The sequence below is a fragment of the Macrobrachium rosenbergii genome, chromosome 30 (genome assembly GCF_040412425.1).
Source record: "Macrobrachium rosenbergii isolate ZJJX-2024 chromosome 30, ASM4041242v1, whole genome shotgun sequence".
In the NCBI taxonomy this organism is placed as follows: domain Eukaryota; kingdom Metazoa; phylum Arthropoda; class Malacostraca; order Decapoda; family Palaemonidae; genus Macrobrachium; species Macrobrachium rosenbergii.
Window position 1 is genome coordinate 4,120,138 of NC_089770.1, and position 19,659 is coordinate 4,139,796.

At 35.1% G+C, this 19,659-nt stretch overlaps 1 protein-coding gene across 1 annotated transcript in view; it reads left to right on the forward strand.

Moving 5' to 3' along the window:
* Positions 1–19,659, forward strand: part of LOC136854947 (protein lap4-like) — a 309,134-nt gene that overhangs the window by 207,062 nt on the left and 82,413 nt on the right. The window contains 2 exon segments of the mRNA XM_067131543.1: positions 2,629–2,784; positions 2,787–2,830. Of these exon segments, the coding sequence (XP_066987644.1) occupies positions 2,629–2,784; positions 2,787–2,830 (200 nt within the window).

Below are 19,659 nucleotides of genomic sequence, written 5' to 3' on the forward strand. Positions count from 1 at the left end.
ACTTTTTAGTCTTGATTCTTGTTTATATACCTTTAATTTTTGGTATAAATAAAGAGTCTTAAAACTGGTATAAACGGAGATTACTGAAAAAGTCGTCGTTTAGCAAAGGAATTGGTTAGTGCCATGATCAAGTCAGTTGTATTCTATATTATCCAGGTGAATGTTTATTGAAATGTAAATAGCATGTAGGTATTTGTAGAAAACTGTAGATGCTAATATTTTTTGTTGTTTCATAGGCTAATGTGGTGCTTGGGTCCATAATGATTGGTCTTAAAATATTTTGTAATAGTATTTTGATTTACGAAGCTGCTTAATACAATTCACGTCATTTCCTGACATTTGTTACTTAAAATTTTATGATAGCTATCGTACACTTACACGTACTGTGGTTACGGGAAGTTCGGTTTATACAGACGTGAGAATTATTGGGTTGGTTTTAATGGTGTTTCTTATGCTTCAGTAATTTTTTAATAGATAGGGGGCGTACTGTATGTATTGTTAGACCAAATGTATATATTAGAGGTATGTATAGAAAGAGGTGCATGTGTTGGGTATATGTCATTTTAACAATATTTTACCATGATAGAGATACATGATGTACTGTATTTGGGTAGTTTACCAACATTGCCACTATGTGTAACAGCTCTGCAAACCATTGATTTTATGGTTATTTCTACTTTTTGGAACTTGAATGGCAGACTGCCAGAATTTTTGCTGGAAGAAATGATTAGGTAATGCTTGGTAGGAAAGGATTTTGTTTTTAAGTGAGGTTAGATCCTAATTTTATTATCTACTGCACAAGTAATCAGTTTCTTTGCGTTCTTCATGATACGAGAGCTGTTATACAACTTGGAGAGAGCAGACATTAATCTTAATTTTGTTATACAAAGTTTAGACTATGGAAGCCAAATGCACTAGCTCAGATTCAGTTCATAATGAAAGGCCTAGAATGTGTGCTAGATTGTTCAGGTCATCTCCAAAGAAATCTGTACATGTCAAAATTGTTAAGCCACCCGCTCTCTATCTAAGACAAGTCAGTATCAGTATGGTTTCCGACAAAGTGACTCACCAACTAAACAGGTTTTCAGTGTGTGACATTTTTCAAAACAATCATCCACCACTTTCCCAATTAGACCATACCGAATTATTTAGTTACAAAATGTATACGTAACATTTTTGTTCCTGTCATTTGCATATAGCTGTGGAAAAATAATGTGACATTTCAAAGCAATGATTCCCCACACATCTTAGATGATTTCTACATTTCTGAATCAGTTAGAAGCGCTATATTCTACAACACTTATAAGGTAAACAAGTTTAGATAATACAGCATAATGCTGCAGGTTAGTAAGACTAAATAGAAAATTACAACAGGATTTCATCCGAAGCTGAGTTGAAAAACAGATATATTTTGTTTAGCCATATACAGCATTTACAAGTTAGAATTCTGTTCATCTTGAAAGTACTCCCATATCTTTTGTATTGGAATGGCCACCTTAAGGAAGACTGGCATCTTATTGAATATGTTCAGACTCCTTTATATTTACATCAAAATTTATCAGAATGACCTCCTGAGGAAGGATGGCATCTGAAATGAAATCTGTTCAGTGTCCTTTCTATCAATAACATTTTGCTTAAGGGATCATGTTTAAGTTATGAATGAATGGGCAGTATCCTTAAAATCACATATGATACATGTTAGGTTTTGCATCATCCTCTTTTAATCGTTAGTGCCATTTCAATTTTCAGTGGGTGTTCTGAACGAGCATCATTTATTGATATGAATCCAGAAGACTGCTTTTAATGCTGGGTAAGGGATTGATTACAATACTGTATTTGAATTCTCATCACGTACATACGGACCATCGTGATATACAAATTATCATCATTACACGTCATCTGTTGATTTTGTCTCCTTTCTTACATCAGATAAGGCTTACGTTTTATTATGGAATAAGGACAGTTCTATTAGGGACTGTAATGCGTGTGAATAGGTGGGTGAGTATATTTGTACGTAGTTCTTGGGTAAAGCAGTTACATGTTTTCTTCTAAGTGCAGTCCAGTCAGTAAACTCATGAATATGAAAAATACTTTGTAATTTACACACTTGAGTTATATTTGGGAGCAATTTGTTGTGGTTGTATAATTTGATTCAGCTGTAATATTAAATGTTCACACAGATGATTCTTTACAAAGTTTACGTGCTCCGTAAATATAACTATATACTACTATAGCTTTCACAGTGACCAAGCAGTACCCGGTCTTTATGCTGTTGTTATTCTTCATAGCAGTCAAGCCCATTGTTTTAACTGCAGGATTCCACATTTCGCTATTGTGAAGGTTGTCAAGCCTGACTTAGTACTAGTGGTTTCATATAAATATCGTCTCACACCTTTGAATTTACTTATACATCCACAGTAATGCAGATACTGTATGGCAGTCTGCTCCCCGATAATCAGATAGCAAGGTTATATTAGGTGCGAGTTGCTTAGCCTGTTTGAGATCCTCTTCGTGGTCTGTTTTCCATGTGCCTGAGGTTCGTAAGTCAGGTGTCTGAGTGTTGTCAGTCAGCCAGGTGTGTGTTTGTCTGTGGTCAGTGAAGTCAGCGTGGGTCGTCCCTCGTTATAGAGTACGGATGTGGTATGGCTGGTAGCGAGGGCAGGCTGTACCGCACTGGTGACCTGAGCACTGATAATCTGACGGACATCGGCCCCACAGTCAATGAATGGCCTCACGAGGACGACGACAGCTGGGACCCCAACGACCCCAATGAGTCGAGAGTTTCATGGTCAAGTTCCAGGAAGACCAGGACACGGAGGATGGGAAAGAGGTGAGTGTGTTGGCATGTATATTGAATGGAGGCTAATCCTGATGATGTCATTAAAAGATTGGTTTTAAGTGGATGAAATTGCCTGAAGTAGACGTACATTACTACTTGTATATTTTTGTGTTTTATGGTTCAAAACAGATTAAAGCAGTATGTATGGTATAGGTTTTGCCACATTTCTTTTTCCAGCACACTCTGCGGTTTGTAATGGAGACAGTTTTAGTTGCAGGGTTGTACAGGAATATTTTTTCTGTATGATTACTGACTCTAGCTCTTGTGTTAGTAGTTATGATTTCTTAAAACTGTTTTTCAAGTACACAGTAGCTGCCCTTACATGCGTAAGGGATAGTGAAGTCTGTAATGTCACAGTGCAATTGAATCTAGTAGTTTTTTCTTTTTCGTTAATGTGGCAAATCCTTGATAACAAATAAAACCACTGAATGGTGTTCACACTGTTGAGGGTTGTGCTTTTGTCATTGTGTGTCTGCAAGACCTGTCATTCATGCCCCTTGCCTGATGGATTGGCCTCCAGATATAACATAAGCAATTAAAAATCGCTGATAGGTATATTTATTCACTTTGAAAGACGTAAGCTTCAGTTACATGTGGTTTTTAAAGGTACTATCACCAGAAGCTTTATCACTCTCATGAGGCACCTCTGTCTTTAATTTGCATATTGGTATTAAACATAAGTTACGTATTTTAAAGGGTGCAAACCCATTATGTCCATTGATTTGCTTTTTAGATTTAACACATGCACTTTTTTATACACCCTTTTTAATCCATGAAGTGTCTTGTATTCACTTTTATTATTATGATTATTATTATTATTTTTTTATTATTATTATTAGTTAACAAGGATAGTTTTAGGTTAAAAGTTAGTAGGTATTTTCATGGTTTTTCAAATGCTTATCGATCTAGTTTTGTAATTTCTCCATTGCATTTAGGGGACCAGGGAAAATTGCAGATTATTTACAAATTTTTCTTATGTAGAATAGTAAGCGGTTTATTTATTTTGTAGGGATGCAAAATAATCATGATTCTATGAACACTATTTAAAAACAAAAGCTTTTTTGATTGTCAAGATATGTTTGAACTGTCTTGTACTGTACTGTATCAAGTAAATGTTAAAAAGGGTTATTCCTCATAATTGATGCAGTTTGCCTGATATTATAGGCAGTAGTAATGGAATGTTTAGGAATCGATAAGAATTAATTGGTGGCTTTTGCAAAGTGTCAGTGTGTTTTTTACAACATCAAAAAGAGGACTCAAGAAGCTAGTCATACAGTATGTTTGGTAATCTCAACAACCTTTGCTGTCGGAAAGATAAGCTTGGTGGAAATTTGGTTCCTTTTATACTCACAGGCATAAAAATTGACATGTCGTTAACTTGTTTGGAACGCTACAAACTCAGTGAGTTGTGTTAAGAGCTGGAGTATACTGATTTTTTTTTAACTGTGGTGCCGCGGTTGTGTTTTTTACTGACTCTGAAAAGTAAATCTTTTGAAAGGAAAATATTTAATCTAACTAACAAATCAACTTTGTAATCCGGATTACTTCTTTGCTAACCTCTTAATGACTGGTGTAAAGTGAAGTTGTTGTTGCATTCTTGTAATCAACTAAGAATTATTACCCTTTTCATATCTGCACAAAGAACACCATTTCTGGCAGAGATCTGTGCATTGTTCTTCATTTTCAGTACTGTAAATCAGTGATTTCATCATCAAAATTGTGATATCACATTTTTTGTTATGTCATTGTTTTGGCGAGCAACATTGGGTCTGAAATTAGTCAGGCACACAATCTTAGGCTTGTATCTTTCTCGCCATCTTGTTAGGATTGATTGTCAGTTGAGCTTGTTTGTAGAGTCATCAGCCTTTTTCATCTTTATAGATACCTGTTATTTGTACTCCATTTACTTTATTAGTAGACTTCAAGATAGTACTCTTGAAAGACTTTTTTGGGTTAGGATTACTGTACATCCCAAGAATCTTTTTCTGATCTGAGATGATTGGGAGCAAGAGACATTAGACGTTCATGTAAATAAGATGAAGTATGCTTTGGAAGTTTGTATTTTTCTGCAAGGGAGCAAAGTTTGGATCAAATGGTTTGGGCTCTAAGAAATCATGTTTAGCTGCTCCTGTGATCAAATGGGATGGTGTTTATGCATCAAGAAAGCCACATTACTTGACTACACTAAACGTAGGAGTCACAAATGTAGATGATAATTTGATAACATCCTTTTTGTCAGTTTTCCAACAACTGTTCATCAGTATTTGAAGAAGATTGTAAGGGATAGTCAAGATTTTTTTTGCCTTATAAGACAATGGATGTACCTCCATATAGATTTACTAAACTGTTAGGGATTTCTTGCAGTGTTTTCATAATAGTCAATTCTGCAATTGAGGAGTTTTATTTTGACTGCCATTGTTATGCCATTCTCAAATATATCATTTTGCCATTTAGTATTGTGACTTCCATTGATCTTGCAGAAGTTAAAAATTAATAATGCACAAGAAGGCTGAAATATAATCATTAGCAATGTTAAAAATTAGCAGTGCACAAGAAGACAGAAATACAATCATTATCGACAAATGCTCACTAGAGCACATCGCATCAGAAGTTTGGTGAAGGCGGAAAATTGGAATTTATATTGCAGCATCACATTTGTCACATTTAGATTTTGATCCAACCTGAGCACTTTATTATTAAAGGTTGCATCAATTTTCCTTTCAGAGCAAGTAGTACTGATGTATAGTACTTGCTTAATGACTAGGTGAAAAGTTCAGCAGAAGCTTTTGGATATGTTTTCGTGAGGGAAAATATCTTTTGATATGTCATAAAGTATATCTTCTGTTGTTTTTGTTGTTTGGCTCTTATGGACAGTTGATTCTATTACTGTACGAAAAGTACTGTAATATTCTAAATTGTTGGAGACGGAAAACAAGCCTAAAAAGTAGATAAATAATTCTCTCCCTCTCTGTCTCTCTCTCTCTCACTGATGTTTTGGAGTATACCTTCGTGAATAATTTACAGCATATCCTTTATATATATAAGGATATCAAATGTGAAATGATTAAACACTACAAATCTGTTTTTTCTATATGCAAGTACTTTTGGAAACGAATGGTTTGTCATTTTGAAGAGCGGACAGTTTGTATTTTCTAAGATGAAATTAATGCATAAGTAAAGGTATTGAAGAAAGATTAATGCGTATATGAAAAATATTTTTAATGGCTTTAACTATTGCTTTAGTAATTACCAGTCTAAATATTACACTGCACTTTTTAGAATTTGTTCTCGGTGAAATAACTGAATAGGTTAATAAAGTACAGTATGCTTTTTCGAAGCATTGTTAAATAATTGCAGGAAAACTCATGCCTAAATTAGTGTACTGTATAATTGCTCCACTAACCATAAGGTCCTCAAGATGATATAATTAGTGCCAAAATTTGTCCATTTTTTTTTTCTCCATCATCGTAGACTTTTAACCCAGTTAGCAATTGTCACAGTATTATTATTATAAGGTAGTTCCACCAGAGTATTCCTAGCTTCTATTACAATGTAGGTGAATTGCTTTGCAAGTGCACCAGTAATGAGGAGTAAACCCAGGAAAGAGATGATGTAAATTTGCAGTTCAACTGCTTGAATTAGTATTTTTTTTTTTGTGGTATATTTGATTAGGAGTGAATTTGATTTAACACTGTAGAAGTGTATGGTTTTTGGTGCACAAATATCTTTTGCTCAAGTAGGAGAGTGCCCCCAAATTAGCAGACTTCTATTTTAACGCACTCCACCCTGTGCAAACGTTTACTTGATCCGATGTCAGTTGCTAAAGCATGCAATTTAAGGTGACTGTTCTTTACATGTCAGCTTTTTGTAATATGTCCTCTGTTTAGGAAGCTTTTAGATGTATTGTGTATTGGGCAGTGATGATTTGCATAATCTAATTGCATCTTGTCAATGTTTGGACTAACTTCAGTCATAATCACTGAGTTTTTTAAACCACTCATTTAAAGTAATGATCTTAATTTTTTTTTTTCCTCAACATGGCATCTTTACTTTTCATATGATGCCACAGTTTCTTGATTAAATCAGCAAGCCACCGAACAAGTTGAAGGGATAAGTTTTCATATGATTATGCCACAAAAGAATATGAAAGTATTAGGAAATGGTTTTGATTGTAATGCCTGTTTCATTCAGACCTCTTCTCATACAATGTAGGTCTGATGATTATGTATATAAATATTCATTTTCCAGTAGCAGTCTATAATTACTTACTCAAGTGCTTGTTATGTGTTGCTAAACCAGAGTAATCTGGATATATGATAAGCCATGAACTTACTTTGGAGTCCTTTAAAGATTAGGAAACTGAGAAGCACTGTACATGTATTAAAAGTGACGTCCTCATCTGCTCCAATGCCTTGGAATGTACAGTAATTTTTTCTGGAGTGACTGACTTAAAACATTGGTGACAGAATGAAACCAGCTCGAGTCTTGTTCACTCAAGCAAGAGAAAATTGATGTCAGTGAATCTGATCTGATATATGTAGTCTGGAAATGTGGATAAAAGAATTACAAGTAGGATTTCTTATAAGCGATTCTGTTTTGATTTGGAGTACTGAAACTCACTCTATACAGGCTAGCATCAAAACACTCTTTTAAATCACATTATTCGGAACTCGCTATCTGGATTTCAAGACTGTAAGATTAGGAGATCTTGGAATAAAATAATGGATGTACAAGGTACATTTTATGTATTTGACATTGGTTTGTAAATACAGAAAGTTGCAAATCAAATAAATTCACCAAATTGTTTGCCTAGAATCAAGGGTTAGTTTAGCAGCCTAGGAGATCTTTATGGAATGTAACTAGGTATTAGGTAGAGTAAATGTAAATATGTTTTAATGAGAGGGTAATAAGCTTGGACAGCTTTCATGCATAAGATTTTCTATGTCCGACCTACATTACTTGTATCAAATGTGACAAGTTCAAGTTCACAGACGTTGGACCTTTTGTTGGGAATACCCAAGAATAATTAACTGCTATCCCGTTGTTCTTAAAAATGGAATCACCTCTTGCTAGGATTGTTGGCAAAAGGAGTATACAGTGAGGATTGGTGTTTTAGTTGTTTGGTCTCTCTTATTTTTCATCGTTTCAATTTACATAATTTAATATTTATCAGGGCAGCTGCTGCTCTTCTTCTTCATCACATAAAAAGATCTCAGTCTACTTTCCAGGCATAAAGCAGGGCATTTCGTTAGGTTTGCTGTTGTAGGGCATCAAGTGGTAGTAATTTAAGCAAATAAAAACTAAAATTGCCTCGCAAGTAGTTATATATAGCTGCCTTTCAGTTACCCAGAAGGGAGAGGAAAGAAAGTATTATTTTGCTAATTCAGGCTTGACTTGGTGCTTATCTAGATCTCTTGTATGGTATTGTAGATGAAGGTTAGGTTTCTAGATGAAGTTGTATAATGCAAGCAAGAATTTTTTGAAAAGAAGGTGGTTTTTGAAGTGGCTCCACATTTTAGTAAATATGTAAAGATGGAGCATTTGTTGGAAGTTAACCTCTTCTGCTTAACCTATGTCTATGGTGTTAATAGCTCCATCATAATTTTTAATCAGTACAGTATTACTGTTATGTTGGTAACTTAAGATACTGATGCCTGGAAAGCAGAAGGTTCAATGTTACATGAGAGACATTCAGTATGCCCACAAACATTCAGGCTTCAGGATGTATTTATATGTGCTGTACAAGCTTTAGCGACACTTATCGCACTTATAATTATGCTGGCTGTGTTGTGCTTAAATTCAAAGCAATATCACAGTATAAACAGTGTGGTGAAATGTTTCTTCTGTTTTGAGAGAGAGAGGCTCTCTCTCTCTCTCTCTCTCTCTCTCTCTCTCTCTCTCTCTCTCTCTCTCTCTCTCTCTCTCTCTCTCTCTCTCTCTACCTGGCTAGATAAGGGCATTGAGTCTCCGATATCATTTGCCTGTAGTCACCAGATAAGAAATTATTAAAATAAGTCTGTCTTATGAAATACCTTGAAAAAAAAAAAGCTCCTTGTCAGAATTCATTAGGAAATGGAACTCTTCGATAACTGATTTCTTTTGTGGAGAATCCCTTCAACTTGTTTCAGCCCAAAATATTAACAGATATTAAAAGTAGAGCAGATAACGTGTGATTTTCTTTTTGAGTCGAGGGCGATGTCTAGTTTGGGAAGCTTTTCACTTGAGCCTCATTTTTCTTGTGCCTACCAAAGCTAACGAGTAAAGAATTGCAGTACAGTATGCTTAGAACTCTCGAGTGTTAAAGTACCTAATGTGTAACGATGTATGGTTATTATCTTGATGCTTAATAGTGTAATTAGTATTGTGATCTTAATCACTTTTTTAAACACTGTGTTCATAAAAATTATGTATGATGTTATATCACCTTTGTGTTTGTAGCCAGGAGGAAAGGCATTTATTTGTTTTGTGTTTTAAATAAGTGTTGTGTTTGTGTTTGTTTAGTAAATGCATTTAAGAGGTGGGTTATTATGGGAATGTTATGCTTTATTAATTTTCCTTTTTGAATACTATATATTATCCTACAGATTACCTTAGGTAGATTATAATGCATAAAATTGGCACTCTCATAGGTATGTAACATAGTTATTTCATTTATTCCACTTTAGTTGAAAGTATCTTCAGTTTGTAGTACAGTATATTGATGTGACTCGCCCAACATATATTTTTTATTAAATATTGTCATTCCAGAGTGTGTCAGAGGCTTGAATTCTAAACACGATTTTTTCATAACTTTGCACAGCTTTTCTGTGGAATAGTGAACAGAGAAGTGAAACTTCTAGTTCGTGAGGGACTTTGCTGACACTTACTGTTTGGTCACGTTTGGGAACAAGTCCATGGACATTGGTTTCCGTTTATTTGACTAATGAAATGGGAATGTTCATATAACTTAAAAATTGAAATGCCCAACTATGTTCTTGGATTTTGATATTTATTACCATGTTGGTTGAGTAGGATGCAAATTCATGTTCTTTGCCTCGAGCTTGTTCTCTTACAGGAAGTTGTTGAAACTTTTTTTCTTTCAAAGGTTTTCTAGTATTAACACAGAACATGTACTGAGACTTACTTTTATTCATCAGCGTTTGTGCGAATTGGTTTCATAAAGGATAGCAGGTATTCACAGTAGGTTATTACCTATTTGACATAGTGTTAAATGGTTTCTTAGTTTTAAATCAGGTTCTCTAAGCTAGGATTGTAGTGAACATTTGATTGATTTTGTTTTTCTGTTGCTGACGTTTACTTTTGAGGAAGTCATGCTTCCTTCTCTTATTTCACGTGTTAAGGATGCAGCACTGTAGATTTGGTACCATATGATTCAGATGAAATGTCTCTTTGCCCTTGTTGTGAATGCTGGCATTTAGGTACTGGCCCTTATGACTAGCTCCTGCTCAGTTCTTGTTGAAACAGCACAGTGTCCCTCGTATTTTATCAAGTTGTGTGTTTGAGTTTTTGTTTAGCTGTTCTTATTGGTTAACTGTTTTTCTCACATGTTCAAAACTATATTGTTAATTCTTTTGAGGGTTTCTTCGTTTCATCATGACTTTAGTGCCCAGATGAGAAAATTTGTGTGTGTGTGTTAATAGAATGTTTGGTTCTTCCTTAACTACTTCTTTTTTTTTTTTTTGACAGGGCAGCGTGTCCTTTAGTTCTTTCATTATTCCAGTTATTGTCTCATACCGACTTTGGTTAGACATTTTTCTACTTTCGGCTCACTTATATCAGATAAAGGATGGCTTCTTCTTTTGTTGCAAGATAAGCCAACTTTGTTCCCGAATTCTTTTGTGAATTCACTCTTCATTGCTTAGAGTAAATTTGGTTCTTGTATTGCAAAGCATTTGAAAGGTAAAGAAAGTTGGGTCTCAGTACTCTGTTATATTAAATTTACAAATTCACCTTTCTTTCTTTTGTCAGTATATTTCTTATATATTTGTTATAAAATGTTGGTCTGCTGCTACGTGTACAAGCTCTACCTAATCATAGAATGTCGTCATATTATTAGGTAGTGTTTGTGGATGGACTTGATATGGTACAATTTATTTTCGTCTGGAGACTTGAGCAGTTGTCCTATTTAATCATCGTGGTAATGATTAATTCACAAATACAGTACTTTATCCACATTAGAATGCATATGAACATTCCATTTATTAGCTGTAGCTTACTGTATATTCATTTTCAAAGGTTTGGTGCTTACACATTGCAGATGTTTATATATATATGCTGTACTATTCTGTATGCCATTTATTGCTTGTAAATTAATTCAGTTGAAAGTTCTAAAATTCTTTTTGAAGGTTTTTTTTATATCTATTTCATACAGACTTTCTGTTTGTTTTTATTATGCCAGTTATGAAAGTCTCATTTCAGTACGACATGGAGTACTATATTGGTGCAATGAACCAGAAATGTTGAATGGGGTTGTCAGGAAATTGTGTTGCATTTTGTAGGCTCACAAATGTTTTATCATGTTTCACTACTTTTCTAGCCTTCTATGGATCTTACAGATGTGTAACACGTTACATGTACAGTAATTCACTGAAATTAACTATGGAAATTAAAGTTTTTATTGGCTTTTTAATTCAAATCTGTATTGACAAGAGTCTCTTGTGAAATGAAAACTTTCTCGAACACAACAGTAAAATGTAAGTACTGTGCAGAGAGGCTGGCAGCTCCACTGAGGATAGTTTAATAACCTTGATTTTATTTCAAGTACTATGTCTGATTATTTTGTAAATTCTTATCTTAGTATACACACGACTTTGTGTAGTCATCTTGTATAAACTTTAAGATCAGTTTCTCTAACCTTTTCAATTCTCTCCAGTACTTAATTGAATATCAATATTATGATATGCAGGTATTTTAAGGCTTTATAAAGAATATCCTATTGCACTTTTCACTTGAAATTTCTTCATTAACATCTCTAGCTCATGGAAGGGCACATTAGCTTAATGTATTAGCTGAAGTTTATCCTTTTGAATCTTTTGTCCAATACCATGCTGGATGAAATAGTTGAGGATGTAAAGGAGGAACCCATGTGATGTATGTCCTACACAGATGGCATCATTTTGAAAGCAGAAACCAAAAGGGAGCTATGGAAAAAATTTAGATAGGTGGAGGTACATGTGAGAGAGTAGAGTGATGAAGATGGCCAGTCGAGGCTTGCAGGTCTTGTCTAATGGGGGACATCTGAGGAACCACTGTATACAAGTTGCCAAGCTCAGACTCCTGTCTTCTGAAGTCTTAACCAGAGCTCTCCTGATTTCTGTGACCATGCCTGAATAAATCACCTCTGTCATTGGAGTCAGGGCCAATTTCCTCTCATTCACCTACAGCCCCAGAGTGGGGTCAAGAACTGATTGGAAGGGAGAGGTAGTAATGTAGAACTTTTTACGAGGACATCATGATTATCTGGGCATCAGGGTGTCAGCTGAGGTGAGAATGGGCCCTGTGAAACACCCGCCATCCCAGTCAGCTCTTGAGGTAAGAATCTTGTGAAAACTTGTGGTGCAGTTGTAGACTGAAGCAGTGGACTCAAAACTGACAAACCTCTCCCTCACTTACTTCCTAGAGGTCAAACGGATGAGAATATGCAAGCAGGATGCTTGTAGATCCAATGAGCTGAAAAAATTTTCTTTAATTATTGATGACCTCACCAACTCTACTGTTTCCATTATGAAAGAGGCCAGGGTGAAAGCTGAGGAACATTAGTTGACGGAGCTTTAAAATCTGTCTCCCACCCCCTGACACTGTCAGGATTATGGAAAGGTGAATGTAGAAGCAATGTGAATCTAGACTTGCCTCCCCACATTATCCCTTGTGTTAATTTGAAATTTACCTTTGCACCAAGGGCCAAGTAGTTTTTGCTGTTGTAGGCTTCCGAGTCAAAACTCCATATGATGTGGGGATGTGATTCCAGAAAGGAGAGTCTGTATGTATGGTGAAGGACACTGATGACCCAGTCTTCCACTCCTGTGTCTCTTCAAGTACTCCAAAATCTCTTAAGGAAGACCCCTGTCTGAAGGATACACTACATATCAAAAATAAAAATTCTTATAGGAAATGAAAATAATCAAAGATGAAATGATGAATTGAAAATGACATTCATGGGAAAATCACCAATGTTGACCCAACAAGTTTCACAGGAAGGACAAAATATGGGCAGTGGAATCTTCTCAAATCTTGACCGTGGAGTGACTGGGGATTTCCAATTCCACAGAAATAAGGCAATGTATAATCAATGGGGTTGTAGAGAAACAGCTGAAATTATGTTGTTTTCTTACACAGGCGGCTCTCGTTTTACTTAATTGTAATATAGTTTTTTTAGGTAACTTTCGTTGAATATGTTATGGTTATATAACAGTATATTCTTTGCTATTGTTCAGGTACATGGGAATATTTCTCCAGTTGTAAATTGGATTTTTAAAATTTTGGTCTGAAACTCCGAAGGGAATTTGTACGTACTGGAGTTTTTCAGTAGTCCTGTAATTTGGATGTCAGGTGGTGTATCCTTGTTGTAGCAATCATGGCAATATTTATGTATATTTTGGTATTGAATAATCTGAATGGTATATGTATATGTTAATGTAAATATCTGCAATGTGATGCTACACTGAAATTTCTTTTCCTTGTCAAGTAGTATGCATAATAATGTATAATTTTTTGAAGTGATTCAAGCTGAGTTGAATATTGTTGCAAATGATGTAAGTGTCAAGCATTGATTATTATCTGATGCTAGGTTGCAAAGCTTTTTTCCTTTTTGATTTTTTAAACTTATTTTACTCGCCCAGGTCATTCCATTCATAGGGATACGTAGGGTATCTTCTCTTTTTCATTTTCAAGTACAGAATATTATATCAGCCATGTGAACTTCATGTTTTATCTTCAACTTGACTTACAAAATGTTCACTTGGGTAGTTCAGTGCTGTTAGTAGCTTTTTTTTTTTAATAGAACTTTCATATTTGGATGACGCTTGAGTACGTGAAATATACAATTTAATCTTTTTTAACAAATGTAGATGAGATTAGTTTAGATTAATATCTGAGAGTTTTGTAGAATTTTTGTAATGCATAGATGTGGTTACAGAAAGTTAATATAGCAGTCATTTGGTGACAAATTACACTTGTATAAATATATATACATACATATATATAGACTATATATATATATATGTATATATTTGCTTTTTAATTTCTCTGTTCTCTTCTTCAACTTCACTTCCTCTCGTCTGAGTCAGCTCAGTCAGTGTTTCTCCCAGTAGAATTGATAATAAAGGCTGCTGATCTAGACTATATGATCGTTGGAAGGACTTGTGTGGACCTGAGCCAAAACTTGAGGAGATTTACGTTGAATTTCAGTATTTCCATTTGATTAGATTTGCTTTCTTCCAATGCTGCTGATTTGATCGTAGTATGTGTAGAGAAATAGATCAATGTTTGTCTGAATTGTATACAGTACATTGTTTTATAACTATAGAAATGAAGACATAGTTGAGGTGTTGGCAAGTTGTACAATATTTGCAGAAATACAGCAGCAGATTGTTTCCTGTAAATTTTGTGAAAATGCTCTTATAATCTATGCTTGGACAGGATTGTTGAGGTCCCATGTGGTTAACACATCTAATTGACTCTTGTTTTATTAGGGATCATGTTTTCAAATTCTTGTCCAGCATAGTGTACCAGGTCTGTACCTAATAAAAGATTTTACTTCCAGCCTGATCCCTTTGTTGTTAGCAGGTCCTTCGACACATTTTGTTTCATTCAAAATAAAGTCCTTCCCCGATTTTGATCCTGATGGGTCAAATTTTGGACATGAATATTTGTAGAATGTAGTCCAACTTTTTTTTTTTCATAGAATATGTAGCATCTATTTGTTACTTTTACTTCCTGTTTTGTATCACAATATTTAGTTAAACTTGGACATTTTGATTCATTTTTATAGCCACTGATGTGCACAAGGTTTGGTTGGACCTGCTAACACTTGGTCTTATGGTCTAGGTCAGTGGGTGCTTGACTTGGTATAAGTGATTTTGAAGGTAATTGACAGAGTTGATGTTACCAAAATTGATGTCATGGGTCACCAGTGACAATCATAACACCTTTACTTTGGAAGATTTGAAAAAATTTGCTTCAAATGTACCTTCAATATTGGGATTTTTTGGCTAAACAAGTGCAAGTGCCTGCTGGTTATTAAGGAATCCCAGTATTTGATTATTTTTGATGCAACCCTACCCCCTTGCATTTCCTTCCACGCCTAACCAAATGCCGATGATTGGTTGGTATATAGCAATTATGCAAACGACTGGTGGAAACACTGGTGAGTGGATCCCACCTATTCCTCTATTATGTTAAATGGCAATTTCTTCAGCTCTTGCATTTGTTGTTTGTCTATTATGCCCCAAAAGTAATGCCTTGGGTGTTTCCTTAGCTGCATGTGTGGGAAACTTTTGTTTGCCATGCTTGGGAGTGGTGTCCATCTTACTTCCTCAATTGCTTGCATGAGAAAATCTATTTGCTCTGCAAGAAATAATGCTTTTGATGTTAGCAGTGCACATGGGACCCTTTTTTTTCTAAATGTTGGAACTAAATGAGTGGTAAAAGAAATGAAAAACAGGTGTTCTGTTATCTGCGTTAGCACCAGCAATGAACACCTTCAGTTTATAAATGTATTGGCTTCCCATGTGTGTGCTTTCATGATGTTCTTTTCATTATACAGAATGATGCAGACTTAGAGTTAGAAGTGTTTAGTTTCCTCATTAGTAGCCAATTCTCAGTCCTTAAGTTTTGCACTTGTGTTTCATTGTAGATGTAATAAACTTGTAGAATATAACATTGTATATTAAGCTACTTTAGTTCTAGGTAATGTGCAGGAATACCGCTGACACTAGAATTCTTGAGTCTCTTTGCAGAAGTATGTGCTACAGTAAATGATCATTCATCTCTGGTATTGGCCCATTTATTGCATTCCAGGAATTGACTTATTATCGTAATTTAGGGATAGTTTTAGATCATGTCCGTCATAGTGCCATCTTCTGCTCAGACGATTAGTGATTTCTTTTTACGTTCGTTTTTTTTTTGAGTCAAGTAAGTTTTTGGCCTTTTGCTATGGGTATTGGAAGCTTAAGAGTTTTCCCTCAATGGAGAATCAAGTTGCTTTATCCTGCGTGCTTTTATCATTGCGAGCATTTTAGGGAAGGGGAAACTGGAAGAAATAGTCTTATATAGAGGTGTTTCTAGATAATTGTTATTAATTTCACGCCCATATAATTTCACTTGTCCTGTAACTTTAACGTCACTGAGTGGCCATTTGACCTTTTTTATTGTTAAAAGTAGTTTTCTTCTCTGCTGTCAACCTTACTCCCTCAGAATGCAATTGCAATTGTCAGCGTAGACGAGTCTTGTTTTTGGTTTTCTGTGATGATTGATAGATCATACATCACACTATGTTTTATGTAACATTATTCATCCAAGAATTGTATGTTAATGGTAAGTTTTAATATTTATTTGAAATTTTTTTTTTGTTGAGTGTGGTAGTTTGCTTAGTTGTGAATAAGGTGGACCAACCATTAGATATTTGTTTGACTAGTACCCCATGTACATACTTTCGAGATAAACGTTGCTTTTTCATCTCTGAAACACGAGATGTTTCCGGAAATAGCCCTCTAAGGATGGAATAATTTGACATTCTCTGCTCCTACATATATTTGTATAGTCCACAGGTATTTTGTATTTGGTATTTTCATGTCATTTTCAATAATTGGAACCTTTGGGTATTTGAGAGTGGCAAAACTTAGAGTACTTTTCTGGAATTTGTAAAAATCAGATATTAAGTTTCTTGGTAAACCAGTCTTTTGCTTTGTATTATTAGCCGTTTCAACTTGCTCTCACAACTTTATTACCAGATAATTGTGGATATCCTTTTTATTATCTAACTTATGCCAATTGTGTGTTGGTAGCATGTGCATCCAGACAGGATCGTAGAAATTTATACATTCAATAAGATTCCTGCAATGAAATTGGGGATTCTGGATGAGTCAGATACACAGGAGGTTGAAATATTAAGTCAGGTTCGAAGAGGTGTGGTACCAGTTAATCCAACCTTCAAGATGTAAGTGAACTAGCAGGATAAGGGATTTTTCTATGAGTCAAAAAAATATTTTGTGATTTTTTGTAAATAGTGTCCTGAACCCAAATAGAGTATTGTTTTTAGCATATCCACATATAGCCTTATTGAATGTACTAATACAGTAATGTGTATGTTTGATTCAAGGGGGCAGTCTCAAACAAGTTTCATAAAGAAGGTCCACATTTCCAAGGTGGATAAGAGCCCAACATCTCGAACCCTCTTAGTTGGAAATCTGTACAGTATCCTGCTGGGGTTTTTGGAGGGGTTACTTTCATGTGGGGTAGTAGTTTTGTACTTATGAAATGTGATAATGTATTTAGAAAAGATTTTTTATATGATGGCAATGGAAGTACTACTGTAGAGAGTAGTATGACACCAACATGTTAGATGATGCTATTTGCACTTGAATTTCCTGGTTTTCAGCCAGCTCCACAGTATGTGACATTGCCCGGAATTCAGTTTATGTTAGGCTGTGCTGTATGGTGGGTCTGGTGCAAGCAGTTTAGCAAAAAATGAAGTGGTTATCTGGCTTTCATAGGTTAGTAGGGTAAAAGTTAAACCACTTAATAATGGCCAAAGTGAAAGCTCAAATACCCTCCTGGGAAGCTTATAGAGCAAGGTAGATCAAATAACAAGGGACTTAATGCATACCTATGCATATGACTTGCCAGTTTGCTGACAGGTTGGATGAAGAACTGTGTCGTGGATTATCCAAGAGTTTGTATCATAGGGGATTAGCAAGGAGAGGTAAAGATAAGGATAATCAGATGATTACTGTCCTGTCAAAAATAATGACTTAAAAAATTCATAAACAAAAATCACAGTTCAGTAAAATTTATTTATATGCATAATGCAAGATTTGTGCCTGACTGGTGTGGATTTTCTGTTCTGTAAGGTTTGTGTTTGTGCCATTATCTGTTTTCTTTCCTTTTTTATGTATATTTAAAATTCAAGAGGAGTTGTGAGAACAATGAGCTATCATATGGTAGCTTGCTTGAAGTCACAATTAGCAGTCATTAGAATTGGCATTATTATCCATTTGGGTGTGTTCAGAATATTCGTTGTATGTGAGCAAGTGTGAGTGTGTTTGTATCTTTTTCGTGGACTGGGTTTTCTCATTCTTCATGAGTAGTGTACTTGCTATAAATTTCTGGGCATATTAGTAGTGGGATCTTGAAACAGACAGATCTCTGAGATTCAAGGTTACATTGTGGGCAGGGGGAGATGCTGTAAAAGCCATTGGTCAAATGCCTCACAAAGCCAGGGTCTCGAAACAGCCAGATTTCCTAGATTGAAGATTGCATTCTGAGCAGAGGGAGGTTGCTGTAAATGTTACTGTAAATGTAACTGGTTATATTTCTCACAAAGTCGCCAAGTTGTAAGCCCCATATTTATTCATCCGTATGCTCAAGTAGAGTTTTCAGAGAACATTTACATGTTTTAACTGTTAACAGAGATTTATTTCATTATGGATTGTTGAATGTTGTCCATTGATTTTTGTGTATTAGGAATGCTAAAAGACTAGAATAATCCATGCCTGCTTGAAAGCATGGTATTTAGTTTTATATAATTTTCTTCTAGAGCTGATATTTTTTATTCATTTGTTTTTTGAGTGGTAGTTTTTCAGTGAAACAGTTACCACTCTGAATTACCTTTGGGCAGTACATGCATCTGTCCAAACGTGAATATATTTACTTGCAGTTTTTCATTCACATTTAAACAGTGTCCAACACATATTTTGGATTGAATAGGGACAGCCCCCAGTGCTGTCTTTTCTGCCCTGGTGTTATGTTGAGAAAATTTCAATTTTTGGTTTTACCTATTGCATTGTTCTGTTCAGCTGCATAGAATTTGTCTTCTTATTTTTAGTTGCTGTATTGGCACTTTATAAACACTTGCTGATACAAAGGTATAAAGAATTTTGTGACATCCCCAGATCTGAGGGATATCAGGTCAGTATCTGTTTGATATTGGACACTTACCCTGAATTTAGTGCTGTCTAGCTTGAATATATGAACTGTTGAAATCTTGTGCACACCATTAAATGTTTAGCTTTTGCATCCCGAGTATGTAAATATGTAAATACTTATAAGTTTTTACTCTAAAAGTTTTCTAACTGACCTGGAATGGAAATAGTGCATCATGTTTGTATAATTATTGACACCAGGGCGGTATTGTCTTGAGAAACAGTGTTATGTGGTAATCATAAAACTGCATTAGCAAAGTAGACATAATGCTTTGCTATTCTGTCATTTCCACAGGACTGGTGGAAGTGAGCCTTTATTTTGAATTTATGTTCAACTTTATGGCATAAGAAGGAATTTCTCTTGATTTTTTATGTTACATTTTCAACCATTCAATTATATAAAATGTTAAATTTTTATCACTTCTGGCTCAGCCACTAAAGTGACATATGCCCTTTGTTTTGTGGGAGCAAGGGATGAAATTTTTCGTTCTAGTCATTCATTTATTTGTTATTCTCTATAGTAATGTGAAGTTATGCTGGGGTGCTGTGTGGCAGGGCACTATAATATGACTAAGATTCAATTTCGTGAGTAGAAAAGTGTGGGAGAGGGAAACATGGAAGTATTCACAGTTATAGTACTGTATAAAAGTTTTGTCCTATCACCTTTTCATGTGAGTTACA